Source organism: Chiloscyllium plagiosum, unplaced genomic scaffold (genome assembly GCF_037043375.1).
Source record: "Chiloscyllium plagiosum isolate Xiang-an unplaced genomic scaffold, Cpla_swu_hap1 HiC_scaffold_39, whole genome shotgun sequence".
NCBI classification, from domain to species: Eukaryota; Metazoa; Chordata; class Chondrichthyes; order Orectolobiformes; family Hemiscylliidae; genus Chiloscyllium; species Chiloscyllium plagiosum.
The window spans coordinates 10965845-10983887 of record NW_028270177.1 but is presented as its reverse complement, the minus strand read 5'-3'; the positions used below and the strand labels follow the sequence as shown (position 1 = coordinate 10983887).

General features: G+C 43.4%; 1 protein-coding gene across 1 annotated transcript in view; it reads right to left on the bottom strand.

The window, feature by feature from the left end:
* The window catches only part of slco3a1a (solute carrier organic anion transporter family member 3A1a), a 201784-nt gene that overhangs the window by 46547 nt on the left and 137194 nt on the right, over positions 1-18043 (bottom strand). The window contains exons 3-5 of the mRNA XM_043677221.2: positions 12069-12167; positions 9983-10252; positions 7169-7333 (exon numbers count right to left, since the gene is read on the bottom strand). Of these exons, the coding sequence (XP_043533156.2) occupies positions 7169-7333; positions 9983-10252; positions 12069-12167 (534 nt within the window). The remainder of the gene's footprint in view (positions 1-7168; positions 7334-9982; positions 10253-12068; positions 12168-18043) is intronic.

Below are 18043 nucleotides of genomic sequence, written 5' to 3'. Positions count from 1 at the left end.
AAGAAAGTCTTCACTCAGTGAGCGTTGAGCATTTGGAATTCTCTACTCCAAAGGGTGGTGAGCGCTCAGTCATTAAATAAGTTCAAGGCAGAGATAAATAGATTTACTGACGACATCAAGGGGTGTAGAGATAGTGTATTGGATAGACGATTAGCCGTGATTTAAAATGATGAAGCAGACTTGAGGGGCTGAAAGGCCTTCACTCACTTCTATGTCCCTATGTCAGAATCACTAAATTGTCACAGTACAAATGTAGGTTTTTCAGCTTGTAATGTCTGCACCTGCTCTCCAAATGAGCAATTCAGTGTGTGCCCTTCTCCCAGGAACCCTGCAGCATCTTCCTTTTCAGACAATGTCCTAGTGCCCTGCTGAATGCTTGAATTCAAGCAATCTCTGCTGTGCTCTCAAACAGCACGTTCCAGCACGGAGTGGGACCATTCGGCACAGCCATTTTGGCGCAAGCGATTTGGCGTGGCCTGTTTGGCGCAGCCTATTTTGCCGCAGACCCATTTAAGTGCAGAACTATTTTGGCGCAGATATATGGTAGTCACCAACGAAAATCAACATAATAGTAGAATTATTAAATGGGTAGTTTCCAGTAGTTTGTAGTTATTTGTGTATCAACTGCATTTAGTCTGTGAATAGTCCATACCTAACCGTGGTTCCTCAAAATTTCTAAAAAAAAAGAAAATATAACTCATTTAAATTCCCTGAATTTCTTTAATTTCAACGGAATATCGTGCCCTGCTACGAGATGTACAAGTTCAAAGTCACAGTTGATAATGTCAGGGCAGTATTCAGGCTGTATTTCCAGAACCATTTCAAATAATTTATCATATGTTGTTCGTAACTTATTTGGGAGTAATGCATACAACAGTGGGAACACACTTTTATGTATTTCCCCTAAAATTATATAAACTTGTGAAAATAGAGGTGGGGAAATTTTGCATGTTCCATCATATAACTGTTTCAGAAACTCGGCATTCTTTTTCTTCCAAATATAAGAATTCTGCAGGTGGTGCTACCGCTGTTGGCTAGTAAAAATTGTTCTTCATTATATTCAATAACAGAATGTTTTAAAGCTATCTGGAATTACAAGTTCTTCTAAATTTCTTGGATTTACAGGGTAAGCAGCAATTTTTTTCCTTTGTCCTACGAACCATTTTCTTCAGCACTCTGTCGTTAGGCAAGCTTCTGACAAATTTTCTAGGCACTCGTTAATTACTTGTAAAGTTCCCTCTACGGATGTTTTTCTTTGATGACTAGTTATTTTAATAATAACTACAAACTACTGGAAACTACCCATTTAATAATTCTATTATGTTGATTTTCGTTGATGACTACCGTATATCTGCGCCAAAATAGTTCTGTGCCTAAATGGATCTGTGGCAAAATAGGCTGCGCCAAACAGTCCGCGCCAAAATGGCTGCGCCGAATGGTCTTAAATCCCATACTACATGAGAAAACTTGTTCTCATGTCACTTTTGCTTTTTTGGTTCATTATTTTAAACCTTTGCCTCTTGTTACTGATGCCTTCACAAATAGAAACAATAAAACAAAGGCCCTCTGTGCTGCGATAGCATCGAACACTGCCCTAACCCTGTCCTCCCCTGCCACACTGAACGAGTGCATGCTCCAGGACTTATGCTGAGTTAAGTGATGCCAGGCTGGTAGGGGCAGTTTTGGGAGAACTGGCCTCAGTGACACTGGGCTGGGAAGAGGAGGAGTAACCAGTTTAGGGGTTGCTGCTCCCCATTGTCAGCTGCTGCAAAGCATGTGCGCAAGAAAAGATTCCAGATACTGCTGTTTTTCACCTACAATGATTCATGACCTGTTTGAGTGGCAGTAACAGGGAACCTGAGTTTTGATCTGGATTAACCTTACCTCCCCTTTCCCTCTACTTCCTGTCTCATACTTTATTCCACTGTTACTGGTTTCGTCCCTGGTCTTCAATTTTTTGCCCTCTTGTTCAATAAATGCTCTCCATTCAATACCCCATTGCTATGTTACATGAAAAAGGTAAATAAGAGTTGTTTGTCCCATCACCAATATCTTCCCTGTATCTTGTCCTTCAGGGCTCAAGTAGACGAGTATGGATGAGAATAGCCAGCTTCTGGGCTAATTGCAAGAGTTTTTTGGGGGAGTAAACAAAATACATTTTATAGCATCTTTGTAACTATTCATGATACAGAGTCAGCTAGGTGAGTCCCAGTCTGATTCTTATATAATTTTTAGTTTTTTTTCACCAGTCCTCAGGGCATCACCATTGAATGCTATAGTGCTACCTACAATCAGTATTGGCCTTTTCAGACCCCGAGACATTATCTTCCCCCAATCTTTTGTTCGTCATTGCATTATTCTTATACAGGTGTTTATAACATTGCATTTCCTGCCATCGCATCTCCTTTACAAATTCTAATGATCTGGAGGCTTCACTATTCTCCCTAAGTGCAATCTCTTAGGACTTGAAAGGCAATTTGTTGAGAAAAAGTTAATTCTCTTGGACTTTCTTCATTATGGTATGAGTTCTGTAATTCTGTCTGAGCTGTAAGACACTTAATTCCAAGGAGGAAATTGTCCCTGCCAGAGTGAGGCCATTTCTTTAGGTAATATTGTGCATCTTTGGACATTGCTGCTTTCTTCATAATGGTGGCTTCCATGGAGTTGTGTTGAATACACCTTAAATTTGTCAGGAGACTGTGAACTCAATCTGCCTTTTGATCTTTGCTGAAGTACAGAGAACTAATAGTTCAACTTGTGTATTAGTTTGGATTTCCTTGTTTGCCTTTATTAATCTGTTGGTGAAACTAACCATTCACTTCCTAAATTGTTATTTGAAGATTCCTTCTTTCTTAATGATCTCTGTTTTTAATGTTCGGGTGTATCTCACAGATCAGGAGGATGACCGTATAAGGTAGTTGGATGTTCCATTTGGACTTGTCTCTTCCAAATGTTAGTGTCTAGTGTCACACTTAAATTTGTCAGGAATAGTTTTACGCTAAAATGCTGCAATCTGACTCAATTGAGTTCCAGACTCTTCAAATATTTTGAGTGGGGTGAAATATTCATTGTTTCTTTTTTTATATATCTTCTAGAGGTTTGTTGGTATTTGGAACCTGAACACTCTTGAATGTTGATTACAGCTGAGAGAAAGAGGGAGCGAGAAAGCGGCATTTAGGGGGGAGAGAGAGAAAGACTGAGAGAGAGAGAGACCATTTCTATTTGTAGACTTAGTTGTACCACATCTTGTGGGGCAGAGATTTCAGAATATGTTGTACACACTGATCCAAGGAGTTTGATAGCTCTTTATAAAAAATAACCTTGTTCCAACTTTCCATTCTGTGAATGGAAATAGAATATACACTGAAACTGTCTGACAATGAAAGTACAAATAGTTTGAAGGTTGTGTACAACTCAAGATCACCTATAATCAGCTGAATGCTCACACGGTCTCTCTCATTACCTGTTCTAACAAGTGACCTGTGAATTACCCTCAGCGTTTCTTCAAGGCATGGCTCAGATCAATAATAATCTCTGATTCCCAGCTTTTATTAAAATATATTTGACTATTTCACCCTCAAAAATATTAACTCTGGAAGTTCCCTGCAAACAATACTGTTTTCTCAATCCTGAAACTCATTATGCCTTCCATAACTATCTCTGTCCAAAACACGCTCTTGTTTTCTGCAACTCCAGATTGATCTTGGCTTCTGATCCACTATTTTATTGTCAGTGCTCTGAAATCCTCTGTCCTTGAAATTTTATCCCTCATAACTGCTCTACATCTCTTTGACTTTGCGGTTCATTTTCCCCATTCAAGTTTGTTGGTCTATGCTACAGTCCTTCAAATATGGAATGGCTACAGCTCAGAAAAAGGCCATTCAGCCCCTTATGTCTGTGCTGCTTCTCTACAAGAGCAAATCAGCAAGTCTCAGTTACTCACCCTTTCCCTGCAGCCCTGAAAGGTATTTATCAGCAAACCATTATTCACTACTTTTTTGAAAGCGACAAGTGAACCTACATCTACCACACTGTCAGACTGTGTGCATTCCACAACCTGACTACACTCCATGCAAAAAATTCTCTTCCTCCTCCTCGTCTTAATAAAAGAAGTTATCAGCACCTTCAATGAAGGAAAATGTTTCAGGATGTGGTGCAGAGTTGCAAAGATAAAATCCACACTAACCCAAGAAAGGGGTTTGAATAAGAGAATGAGAATTTAAAATTGGAGCTGTTGAGAGTTAACTAAAAGACAGCAGATGTTCAGATTGGTACTGGAGTGGAATTCATTCAGAATCTGCAGAATTCAGGTTATGTTTTGGTCAAAACCCTGGAATATTCTGGAACATCCTTCACCCAAGGACTGCTGCAGTTCAAGCAGGACAACTCAGAAACCACTCTCTCTCGAGGGCAGCTAAGGATGAACAATAATTGTTGGTCCAGCCAGCAACTTCCCATGAATGCCAAGACTATCAATGTTTTGTTTTGGACAGAGGTGATTGTGATTGGTGTTTTCTGGCCAGACCTGGTGATGAAACGAGAGGTGCACTCAAAACGGCGTCCTTGAGACTTGAAGGGAGAGAAGGTGGAGGTTGTAGCACAGTGAGAGGCCAAGATGCAAGAGTGTTAACTGTGTTAATATTCTAGCCTTGCCCAACTTCCAAACAGGTACATGATCAGTGGAAAGTGTTCTGCGTGAGTATCTATCTCCCTACAGGGAGTGACAGAGACCAACCTGTGCTCAGCTTGGTGTCTCTGTGTAGTTCAGGTAACATGAACAGTACATTTCCCAGTTAAACCATTGTGAAGATAACAGAACACAAATGACAGCACATAAATATTAAAGACACATAATCCTATCAGCACAATGATATTCATAATTAATACACAGGAGACATTTGCTTCATCTGAACTTTAAACTACCCAGTTGTCAAGCTCCATTAAGTCCCATTGTGATATGACAAAAGGCAATCTCACATCTCTATCCTGAAGCTACTGGAGCTCTGAAATGTGTATCTTCCCTTTCTCTCATGACAGGAGACAGCTCACATCAGGTGCAAGAAAAAATTACGTTGATGTTACAGCAGAAGAAACTTTCTGCCCAGCTGAACAACACCAGTACTGATGCCCCACACCAGTCTCCTCCATGTGGCATGGTGTTGACACTTTGGAAATTGGGGGTTGCAAGGGCACGAAGACCCAGGAATGTGCACAACTGTTCACATCTCTTTCATTTGCTGGCACTGCTCGAGTGAACACAAGTGATAGAAGATCAAGGGAATACACATGTATGTCATTGTTGCTGATGTTCACATTTGTACAATCACAATGGCATGACACTAGCAAAGATAGTCATTGTTAATTAGTGTAAGAGCTATAACATTCATAATACACTCAGCAGCATCTATTTTAACAGTGTTAGCAGCTTGTAGCAGAGGAAGTTCAGGGAACAGGATAAACTCTCCTCCCTAATTTCAGCAGGACATAAAAACAGGATATAAAATTCAGAGCAGGAGTAGGATGCTCTGTCATTTGATGAGATCGTGCTAATCTGACTATGGCCCCAACTCCAGCTTCTTGTTTGGTCCCCCTGAAAATCTTGGATCAAAAATCTGCCTAACCCAGTCCCAATGTATTCAATGACCAAGTCTCCACTGGTCCTGAGGAAGAGAATTTCAAATATTGACTAGTAAGTAATTAGGAATGCTAATAGAATGTTGTCAGTTATTGCGAGAGGAATTGAATACAAATGTGAAAAAGTTACGCCTCAGTTACACGGGGCGCAGCTGAGACCACATCTGGAGTATTGTGTACAGTGTTAGTCACCTTTTATGTGAGGAAGAATACAAATACATTGCAGGTAGTTCAGAAGAGATTTCCTCAACCCGTACCTGCAGCGAGAGGGAGGTGGGGTAATGTTACCTTCTGTGGAAAAGTTGGATAGGGGTAACTTGTTGTCCGCAGGAATAAAAACAAAAAGGCGGACGGTGCTAGAAATCCAAAACAAACAACACAGAATATTGGAGAAACTCAGCTGTTCTGGCAGCATCTGTGGAGATTCTGAAAACTGTCACTAGACTTGAAACGTTAACCCTGTTTTCTCTCTCTGGATGCTGCCAGGCCTGCTGAGTTTCTCCTCTATTCACTGTGCTTGTTTCAGATATCCAGCAACCACAGCATATTGCTATTATTTCTCAGATACAAGCCTAGCCCTGTGCAATTCTTTGTGCTGGTGCCTGCTGAAGTTGAGAAGAACAGCAATAGGACATTTCATTGAAACCTACAAGGTCTTGGCAGGGTAGGTGAGGACAGGATGGATCTACGGCTAAGGAGTCACTGGTTAAAAATAACAAATAGATGAGGTGAAATTCTTTTGAACAGTGTTGAGTCTCAACAGGAGTTCTTCCTGAAAAGGTGCTAAACGCAGAGCCCTTGAATGTTTTTAAGGTCATGGAAGTTGCAGTATTGTTAAGCAAGGCGGCGGGGGGGGGGGGGGGGGGGTGAAAAGTTATTGGGGATATGTAAGAATGTGGATGAGAGGTTACTATCAAATCAGCCATGATCTTAATAGAATGTTGGAGCAGGTTTGAGGGGCTGAATGGCCTACTCCTTCGCTTATGGCCTACTCTATCTGTTCATAAGAGCTGTCTGAGAGAATAAAAGATTATCCTCATCACAGCCTTAAACAGGCAGCCACTCCATAATCAAGGATCCCTCCAGTGCAAAGATAGGCCATTCAGCCCATTAAAAGGGCAACCCAAACCCATCATCCCACATGGGGTTTTTAACCATGATTTAACCAACCTAACAGACACATCCCTGGACACTACAAGACAATTATTTTAAGCATGGCTAATCCACCCAACCTGTACACCTTTGGATTGTGAGAGGAAACCAGAGCACCCAGAGGAAACCCACACAGACAGGGGAGAATGTGCAAACTCCACACAGGAGTAGCCTGAGGGTGGAATTGAACCCAAGTCCCTAGCGCTGTGAGGCAGCAGTGCCAACCACTGAGCCACCTAATGTCAACAGCTATTCAACTTCGGGAGTCAAAAAGTGCAATGCTGGAAAAGCACAGCAGGACAGGCAGCATTCGAGGAGCAGGAGAATTGACATTCGTGAGCCAAGTGCTTGGCAGGACAGACAGTCAAATGGTCTCACTTACCCAGAAGCTGATTGGCGGAAGAGGCTGAAAGGTTGAACTGCTGCTCGAGGTATTTGCCCAGGAAGGCAGCAAATCCTGCGACAACAGCAATCTCCATACAGGCAGCGAGAACGATACACGTAAACACTGGGTTTGACAACAAGTGCTTGGTCACCTTTGGAATCACTGCAACAGGGAAAAATAAACCCAGGTGGTCAGGTCATAGAGACATATAGACATACACCATGGAACCAGACCTTGGGGTCCAACTTGAACATGCCAACTAAATATCCTCACCTAATCCTGTTCCATTTGCCAGCACCTGGCCCATATCCCTCTACACCCTTCCTATTTATATACCCATCCAGATGCCTTTTAAATGTTGTAATTGTATCAGCCTCCATCACTTCGTCTGGCAGTTCATTCCATACACACACCACCCTCTGCGTGAAAAGGTTACCCCTTACATCCTCTTTAAATCTTTCCCCTCTCCGCAAATCTGTGTCATCTAGTTTTGGACTCCCCCCCACCCTGAGGAACAAACCTTCTCTATTTACCTTTTCCATGCCTCCCATGATTTTATAAACCTCCAATAGGTCACCCCTCAGCCTCCGACGCTCCAGGGAAAATAGCCCCAGCCTGTTCAGCCTCTCCCTTTGTCAGACCCTCCAATCCCTCTGCCCAGAGACAAGATTATTAATCATTGCCAATATGACAGCAAACGTCACAATCTCTACATTTCCTATTCCTCAGGATTCCATCTTCCCCATTACACAGGACCTGACCAATACACAGGATAAACACTGGCCCTTCATCAGAGGGCCGAAGTTCACAGATGCTAAACCAGGGCCCCTTCTAACCACTGAGGTGGACACAATGTCCTGGGGACCTGGGTTCAAATCATGACACAGTAGATGGTGGAACTTGAATTCAATAAACACCTGGAATTAAAAGTCTAGTGATGACCATGAAACCATTGTAGATTGTTCGAAAACTTCATCTGGTTCACTAATATCCTTTAGGGAAGGAAACTGCCATCCTTACTTGGTCTGGTCTACATGTGACTTTAGACCCACAGCAATGTGGTTAACCTAACTGCCCTCTGGGCAATTAGGAATAGACGATAAATGTTGGCCTAGACAGTGACACCCTTGTCTCATGAATGAATAAAACAGAACACAAACTCATGGCACTGTTATGAAGAAGGGCTGTTGAGATCTACCCGTTCCCCATGACCTCTCTTCCTAACAGCACTGCAGCTGGGTGGGGATGTTAGCAAGGACTCCAAGGACTGCAGCGATTTTAATAAAGCAGTTGTCCACCACTATCGAGAGCAATTAGGGTTGGACAATTAATGCTAGCCCAGTCAGTGATGCCAATATCCCATGAGCATAATGTTCAGGGATGTGTAGGTTACATGCATTAGTTAGCTATAAGTGTAGAGTAATAGGGTAGGGGAATGGGTCTGGGTGGGATAGTGTTCGGAGAGTCAGTGTGGACTTGTTGGGCCAAATGGCCTGTTTCCACACTGTAGGGATTCTAAAACAAAAAGAAGGTACACCTCAAGTTGACATCACTAAAAACAGTTGAGCAGATTTGAAAGGAAGAAAATGGTTCGATGGTATAGTGACTTTCATGACCTCCAAAATTCATAAAATAATGTGTATTCACTGCTGGATAGGAAATGTGCCAGCTGCATTGAGCAGTGAAGTAAATGAGCAGATTTTGGGTTGGTTAAGGAACAAACATTGGACAGAACTCCCTGTTCCTCTTTGTAATAGCACCACTTCCAAGCTTCAGAGGAGCCAACATGAACTGATTTTAACAACTTGATTGAAACATGGCACTTCCAATAATGCAGCATGCTGTCAGCACTGCACTGGAAAGGGGGCATACCCATGCCTCTGGATTGGTGACTGAAGCTATGACTTTCTGACCTGAAGGGGGCAGTGCTCCCCCGAGACACACCAGGCTGGGTTATGGGTTGGAAACATTCCTTGGTACACTGCACGGAAACCAAGGCTTTTTCTGTAGCTACAAGACTTTTGGAAGGTGAATTGAATCGAAAGAATGGCAATACAAATTAAAGACAAAGATATCAATGCAAGACCTGAGATTGGTGTCTGGCCTCTGAGTTCCCTTTGACATCTCATCCATTGGGAAGGCTAATGGAGTCTGAGAGGATTGGAGCGAAGAGGCCAGAGAGAGTCAGTCACCATGGTTCTGAATGGATCCCCTGCTCTTGTCTGCAAAGTGACATGGCAGGACTTCAGAGAGATTGGGAACTGAGCAGAACCCACTGGTTTGCACTCTCCCCAGACCATCACCCACTGGCATATCTTTCCAATGGGATCTGCATCATCTGCTATGGTACCCACTCTATAGGGAGCTGGTAGAGTGGTGAGGGTGAAGTTGAGGGTATTTGACTGTGGAAGTATCACAGCTGTGCTGATGCTCCCCTCATCTCCCGGACAGTCTCACTGAAATGACGAAGGGCAAAAGCAAAACTTGTACCAAAGCTTTCTTCAGAATCTGGAGAGATTTCTCCACAAGAACGTGTGCAAGTTTTTAAAAAGTATGTAAATAGAAACTTTTTTTTTTGAAAAGAAAAATTTGTAAAGAGGGTTCTGTATACATTTAGACTTTTAAAAATCTATCTTGTCTAAGATGTCCTTTTTATTGGTTTTTAAAAAAAATTTTCCCCTATGATTTAGAGAAGCTTATTTGGGTGAGCAGGGGCTTAATGTACATCACATCCAATTTTTGCCCCACTGGATGGGAGCAGACACACACCAAATGAGAAATGGGGTGGGTGATGGATGTGTCCTGACTGACCTCTCAGCTGTTGGAAACAGGAAGTGGTGCTGGACGGATGGAGGTGCTCTGCTACTCCATTGCTGGGCTTCGGTCTCTCAAATTCCTGTGGGATATTCTGTGGAAGCATGGCCTGTTCACTCTCTGGGATCCGGTCACCCTTGATAGCCAGCGACTGCGGGAACCCAAACATGAAGAGAGCTGAGAAGAAGAGCAAAGCACCACAGAGCAGGAAGCCCCCCCACCAAGCTCCGATCCAGCGAGGGTCCTCAGGAGAAATGTCCAGTTTACCTGCAACAAATGGTATGACACTCAAAAGCAGCAATCAAATCCTATCCTCACAGTATTTCGTTAAACATTTACCCTTCCGTGTGAGAGTTTTCACTTCTCGGTACATAACCTGAGTCATTGTGTCACTGAGACCAGAACAGGTTGCCCTGGGCAGTTTCTGCTGTGAACTTGGTTGGCCATTCAGCATTAGCTCCCATTCCACCCAGAACTCACTGAAAATTGTCATCCTCATGTTCATCCACCTCCATGGCCCTGCCCATCCCTACTTCTGTAACATGCTTTGAGATCTCTACACCCCTCCTCCAAACCTCTCCTCTTCTGTAACCCTCACTTTGGTTTTAACTGGCTATGACCAAATTCTAGAATACACCCTCTCAAATTCTGTGCCTATACTCCTCAAATGTACCAAATGGTATGAGATGGAGCAGGAAGATGCCAAGTTCAATGTCCGTTTTGTGATAATGATTTCAAATCCGCAACAAACTCTCCACCATCCTTGCAGACGGACTGATCCCTTGTTCCCAACTGAGAGGTTTCTACAATCTCCAATGGCTTGGGACAGTGGTGCTGCTAAGATCACACAACATGCCCGAGAACAGTGCTTTGGCAGAGGTGTGCAAATTCTTGGGCATTTCACAAACTTGTTTGGTCAGAAATATTATTCTAATCCTTTCCTCAGCACTGCCTGATTACCATGGATAATCAGGACCATCCAGGAGACCACAAACAGTGAGAAACCTCTAAAGGCACTCCACATACACACCAAAACACTCTTGATTATAACTGTACTCTCCCAAATAATACCTGTTAATGCAGCTTTCTCCAAAGGTCAGTCCATCAACTGGCTTTCCATTCTAAAACTAGCAAAATCTCAAAAAAACTCTAAATTTCTCCAGCAGATTACTGGAAGCTCCATTAAATTCAAATCTATTCAAATGGGGACATCTAAAGCCAACATGGTATCCATACAGAACAAACTAAACACAGCAGAGTGTGGGGAAAAGTAATGTCAAATGAAATCAATTTATTTTGGTGCGTATATATACAAAACATATGGTGTCCTATAATATGCACATATATAAATGGACACATGGGATCTGTGTGTGTAAGTAATTTGTCTGAGTATGTGTGTGTGTGTGTCATAGAGTCTGAGAGATCTATGCCACAGAAAAAGGCCCTTTTGGTCTACCATGTCTGTGCTGCAAAAACAACCACTTAACTATTCTAACCCCATTTTCCAGCTTGTGACCCACCATCATCTGTGCTTTACCACTGTAAGCACACTTCTAAATACTTCTTAAATGTGATGATGGTTTGTGCCTTTATCACCCTTAACATGCAGTGTGTTCCAGATTTCCACCAGTACCAGGGTGATGTTTTGCCTCCCATCCCCTCTAAATCTCCTGTCCGTCAAATCTACATCCCCCAGTCATGGAACCCTCCGCCAAGTGGCAAAGTTTCATCCTGTCTATGCCCCTCATAATTTTATCCATCTCAGTCATGCCCTCCCTCAATCCCTTCTGCTCCAGGGGAAAATGTGTGTGTGTGTGTGATTGACCCTGTCTGTGTGAGAGATAACATTTGCACGTGTGTGTGTGTGTCAGTGATTGTATAAGTGTGAATGCACAGGCCTTGCCTGTAACACACAGATTTGTCTGAAAGGGTTGAACACCAGTCATTGCAATATCCCACTGTTTTCTCATGTGTTGATGGCGTGCGGGAGAGGAGCAGAGGAAATTGGACAGGAGAGAAATAAGTAGGAAGGGACAAAAATAAACAAAGAGCCTAACATTAGTGGCAGGATGACCTTACATACTTGTGTCGATGAAAACTGCATCCACGTAGAACTTGGTGCAAAGGGAACCAAGAATGAAACCACAAGCTGGGCCGAAAACCAAGGTGGTGAAGAGAATTCCTAAAAGAGAGAAGGACAAAAGACAAAGTGAAGAAGATTTAGTTTTGTTTGGTGCTGTCTCTGCGTTCAATCCTATGAATAAATCTTAGTGTTCACCCCAGGGATTAAAATAGTCAATCCAGACAATATGGACAAGTGGTTTCAGGCTGGGCACCTCAATCAGTTATGTCTTGTGGTGCCCTTAGTCTGAAATAATTGAGCTTTTAAACCATAAGACGCTAGAACTGACATTTAAAGTATTCCTCAGATCTCACTATGCACTGCACAGAGGGTATGGAGCAGATGGGAGATGGGGGCTGTGGTGGAGCTTAGGTGGTGGGTGAAGGAGGATGGCGTTATGGCGGAGTTAGGGCTATGGAGTGTGGGGTGACAGGGATGTGGGAGCACTGGGGTGAGGGCGGGGGAGTATGAGGGTGTGGGAACTGGGGAGGTCTGGGTGGGATGCAGGAGATGGGAGAGTGTGGGGGTAGGGGATGCACGCTTGCAGTGTCCCCTGCTCGACATAGAGCCCACTCACAACTGCGATACAGTGCAGCAATAGCCTAGGGCCAATTGCAGTGATGCAGATGAAGTAAGGCTATGAGAATTGCAACATCATTCTCTATCCTGATCTGCCTGGGGTGTGGGCAATAGGTCATAAATAATAGACAATAGGTGCAGGAGTAGGCCATTCTGCCCTTCAAGCCTGCACCACCATTCAATATGATCATGGCTGATCATCCTTAATCAGTATCCTGTTCCTGCCTTATCTCCATAACCCTTGATTCCCCTATCCTTGAGAGCTCTATCCAACTCTTTCTTAAATGAATCCAGAGACTGGGCCTCCACTGCCCTCTGGGGCAGAGCATTCCACGCAGCCACCACTCTCTGGGTGAAGAAGTTTCTCCTCATCTCTGTCCTAAATGGTCTACCCCGTATTTTTAAACTGTGTCCTCTGGTTCGGCACTCACCCATCAGCGGAAACATGTTTCCTGCCTCCAGAGTGTCCAATCCTTTAATAATCTTATATGTCTCAATCAGATCCCCTCTCAGTCTTCTAAGCTCAAGGGTATACAAGCCCAGTCGCTCCAGTCTTTGAGCGTAAGGTAGTCCCGCCATTCCAGGAATTGACCTCGTGAACCTACGCTGTACTCCCTCAATAGCCAGAATGTCTTTCCTCAAATTTGGAGACCAGAACTGCACACAATATCCCAGATGCGGTCTCAACAGGGCCCTGTACAGCTGCAGAAGAACCTCTTTGCTTCTATACTCAATCCCTCTTGTTATGAAGGCCAGCATGCTATTAGCCGCCTTCACTACCTGCTGTACCTGCATGCTTACCTTCATTGACTGGTGTACTAAAAAACACCCAGATCTCATTGTACTGCCCCTTTACCTAAATTGATTCCATTTAGGTAGTAATCTGCCTTCCTGTTCTTGCCACCAAAGTGGATAACCATACATTTATCGACATTAAACTGCATCTGCCATGCCTCTGACCGCTCACCTAACCTGTCCAGGTCACCCTGTAATCTCCTAACATTCTCCTCACATTTCACCCTGCCACCCAACTTAGTATCATCAGCAAATTTGCTAATGTTATTGCTGATACCATCTTCTATATCGTTAATAGCTCCATAGTTCCCTTTATTCAACAGAAATATTGTCACTTCCGATTGTACCCTCACCCTCTCAAATTGCAGATTGAAGCCTCCATCATGGGGACATGGAGCACAGAAACCTGCAGAAGCAGCAGGGCCCATGGCCTTAAATCAACTATAGTGCTGTAAGGAGTAATTGGTTTTCTGGATTTAGCCACATTACACAATTTAACTTTTATTTAATAATCTAACACTAGGCAGCAGAGGCATGGGAACACCACCAGCAGCAAGTTCCCCTCTAAGCCGCATACCCACTTGACCTGGAATCATATAGTCATGACCTCACTGTCACTGGGTCAAAATCTCTGAACTCGGACCCTAACAGCACTGAGTGTGTGTCAGTAACCCAAGAACTGCAGCTCACCACCACCTTCTCCAGGGTAATTAGGGACAGGCAATAAATGGCGGCCCAGCCAGTGACACCCGCATCCTATTGAAATAAAAACACACTACTGGGATTGAAATGACTCTTCCCCCTTTAATCAACCTCTCACCTGGTTCATGGTATGAAGGTGTTACATGGCACATTGTTTTCTCCACTCGGTGGGAGGGTGGATTTTTGGAATTGCCTACCCCAGGGGGTTACAGAGACTCCATTAATAATTACATTCAAGAGATGGATTTCTAGATATGAATGACATTGAAGGATATGTAGATAATTTGGTTCAGTGATCAGCCTCAATCTAGAATGGTGAACTCAAGAGGGACTGAATGGCCTACCACCATGCCTATATTGACTTGGCGTTATTTTGAAGAGTTTAATTTCACTCCTCTCTGAGGTTACTTAAAGTGTCTTTGTTGAAGATTCACTTCAGGGATTACCCATGATTTTTATATTGAGGAACATTAAACTGAGCTAATAACCAAACTGGTTAACTCTGAGTCTGTTCACACTGAGATGTTTGCTCTGTCTCTGTTTCTCTCTCTAATGTGGAGTAGAGTGCCCTCCTGTGTTCACTAATAGCCTTTTCCTGATCTCGTTTCCAGTGGTTCCCCTGTTGGTTAATCACATTCTTGGGACCAGAAATTTGATACCATCTAGTGGCAACAGTCTGTAGTTTTAGAATAAATGTTAGGAAGGCCACAATATTAATTTTTTACATTGCCGTAGAAATAAGGTTTTTGTCTTGTTTCATTTGGTTAAAATGACAAAGCGCTAAATTGCCTGTAGTGTTAGGTGAAGGGGTAAATGTAGGGGTGGGTCGCTCTTCGGAGGGTCACTGTGGACTTGTTGGGCTGATGGGCCTGTTTCCACACTGCAAGTAATCTAATCTAAATGCTCCCCTCAAGACAGGACAGACTGAGCCACAGCCCAGGAGATGGATACATCTATATTTCAGGGTGCCTTTATATCATATAAAATAAAACAGAATATGCTGGAGGAATTCAGCAGATCTAGTAGAGTTCTGTGGTGAGAGGAACAGAGTTAATGTTTCAAATCCGGTATGACCTTTCTTCAGAACTGAAAGGAGTTGGAAAACAGTGATTGTTGTGTTCGAACATAGAAAAGTACAGCACAGGACAGGCCCCTTGGCCCTCAATGTTGAGTCGGCCTTTTATCCCACTCTAAGATCAGGCTAACCTACATACCCTTCATTGCATTATGTTCCATGTGCCTATCCAAGAGTCGCTTAAATGTCTCTAATGTATCTGACTCTACTACCAATGCTGGCAGTGCATTCCACGCACCCATCATTCTTTAAGTAAAGACCCTACCCCTGACATCTCCCCTAAACCTTCCTCCAATCACCTTAAAATTATGCCCCTTGTAACAGACCTTTCTGTCATGGGACAAAGTCTCTGGCTATCTACTCTATCTACGCCTCAACATCTTGTGCACCTCTATCAAGTCACCTCTCATCTTCCTTCATTCCAATGAGAGAAACCTTAGCTCCCTCAACCTTTTTTTTCATAAGACATGCCCTCCAATCCAGGCAGCATCCTGGTAAATCTCCTCTGCTCCCTCTCTAAAGCTTCCACATTTTTCCTATAATGAGGTGACCAGAACTGAACACACTATTCCAAGTGTGGTCTGACCAGGATTGTATAGAGCTGCAGCATAACCTCATGGCTCTTAAACTCAATTCCCCTGCTAATGAAAGCCAACACACCACATGCCTTCTTAACAAACCTATCAACTTGGGTGACAATTTTAAGAGACCTATGGACCTGGAGCCAAGATCCTTCTCTTCCTCCACACTGCCAAGAATCCTGCCTTTAACCCTGTATTCTGCATTCAAATTCAACCTTCCAAAGTGAATGACTTCATACTTTTTCAGATTGAACTCTATCTATCTGCCATTTATCAGCCCAGTTCTGCATCCTGTCAATGTCCTGTTGCAACCTACAACAGCCCTCCCACTATCCACAATTCCACCAACTTTCATGTCATCAGCAAACTTACAAACCTACCCTTCCACTTCATCATCCAAGTCATTTATAAAAATCACAAAGAGCAGAGGTCCCAGATCAGATCCCTGTAGAACACCACTGGTCACCGAGCTCCAGGCTGAATACTTTCCAACTACCACCACCCTCTCACTTCTATGGGCCAGCCAATTCTGTATCCAGACAGCTAAATTTCCCTGTATTCTATGCCTCCTTACTTTCTGAATGAGCATACCTTATCAAACGCTTGCAAAAATCCATGTACACCACACCCACTGCTCTAAATTCATTAACGTGTTTTGTTACATCCTCAATTAATTCAATAAAGTTTGTGAGGTATGACCTGCCCTTTACAAAGCCATGCTGACTGTCTGTACTCAAACTATGGTTTTCCAAGTAATCATAAATCCTGTCTCTCGGAATCCTCTCTAATATTTTGCCCACTACAGACGTGAGATTGACTGACTGGTCTGTAATTCCCAGGGTTATTCCTATTCCCTCCCTTGAACAAGGGAACAACATTTGCCACCCCCAATTATTTAGCACTACTCCAGTGGACAGTGAGGAAGCAAACATCATTGTCAAAGGCACAGCAATCTATTCTGTCACTTCCTGTCGTAACCATGGGTACATCTCGTCTGGTCCAGGGGATTTATTTACCCTTACAGTTTTCAAAATTTCCATCACATCCTCCTCCCTAACATCAACCTGTTCTAGCATATCGGTCTGTACTCAAGGGTGGGAGGAGGAATGTATGGAGTAGGTGGTGAATGTCTTTACCTGTACCCCTGGTTATTGACTCATAAGATAAGATTAGATTACCTACAGTGTGGAAACAGGCTCTTTGGCCCAACAGGTCCACATCAACCCTGCGAAGAGTAACTCACCGAGACCCATTCCCCTACCCCCTGACTAATGCGCTTAACACTAGGGGAAATTTGTAATGGCCATTTCACCTGATCTGCACGTCTTTGGATTGTAAGAGGAAACCAGAGCACCCGGAGGAAGCCCACGCAGACACTGGGAGAACGTGCAAACCCCACACAGTCATCTGAGGCTGGAATTGAACCTTGGTCCCTGGTGCTGTGAGGCAGTAGTGCTAACCACTGAGCCACTACACCGCCCCATTTTTTTCCCAGAGAGGTGAAAGGTTTCTCTTTATCTACCTTCTCTAATGCCCCTCAGCATTTTCTCCAATGTTCGATATTCTCCTGAAGTTTCAAGCAGTGGGGGTGTTACTGAGGGTCTACGCATGGCCTGCTGATGCTAGTCATGGCACTGACCTCTCTTTCTGGAAGGTATCACCATGAAAGAATTCACAGGAACAGCAATGTCAGAGGTCCTGCTCACTCTGAGAGCTGGCTCTGAGGGAGCTGGGTCAGTTCAAGGATTCTCCACGGGTAAATAAAGGGTGACTTGGTTATTGGATACCAGCTTCTGAAATTATTTCATACACCATGCACTGTATCTTGGGGGACCTTCATTAAGTGGACTCTGTATGTTTTAGTCAGTTAGTTGACATGATAGCACGACTTAGCTATAACAAGGTTTGACTGAGTCAAAATGAGTCCTCTCAATGGTTCAGCGTCAAACTGATGAGAAATCCAGTGAGCTCAGATACTGTACATAAATTAACTTAGCAAAGTCACTCGTGAACTGGAACTCATTTTGCAATATTGCTGACTGCATAGAAGACAAAGTTTGTCTATTATTCCTTGTTACATACATTTTTGTAACGAGTCATTTTTCTGAAATTGATCACCCTTCCCTTAGCTGTAACATTTCCTTCACTAATGGTTGCTGTGTCTTCTGTCAGCTATCATCCCGAGCTCCAGGATTTCCTCCCTA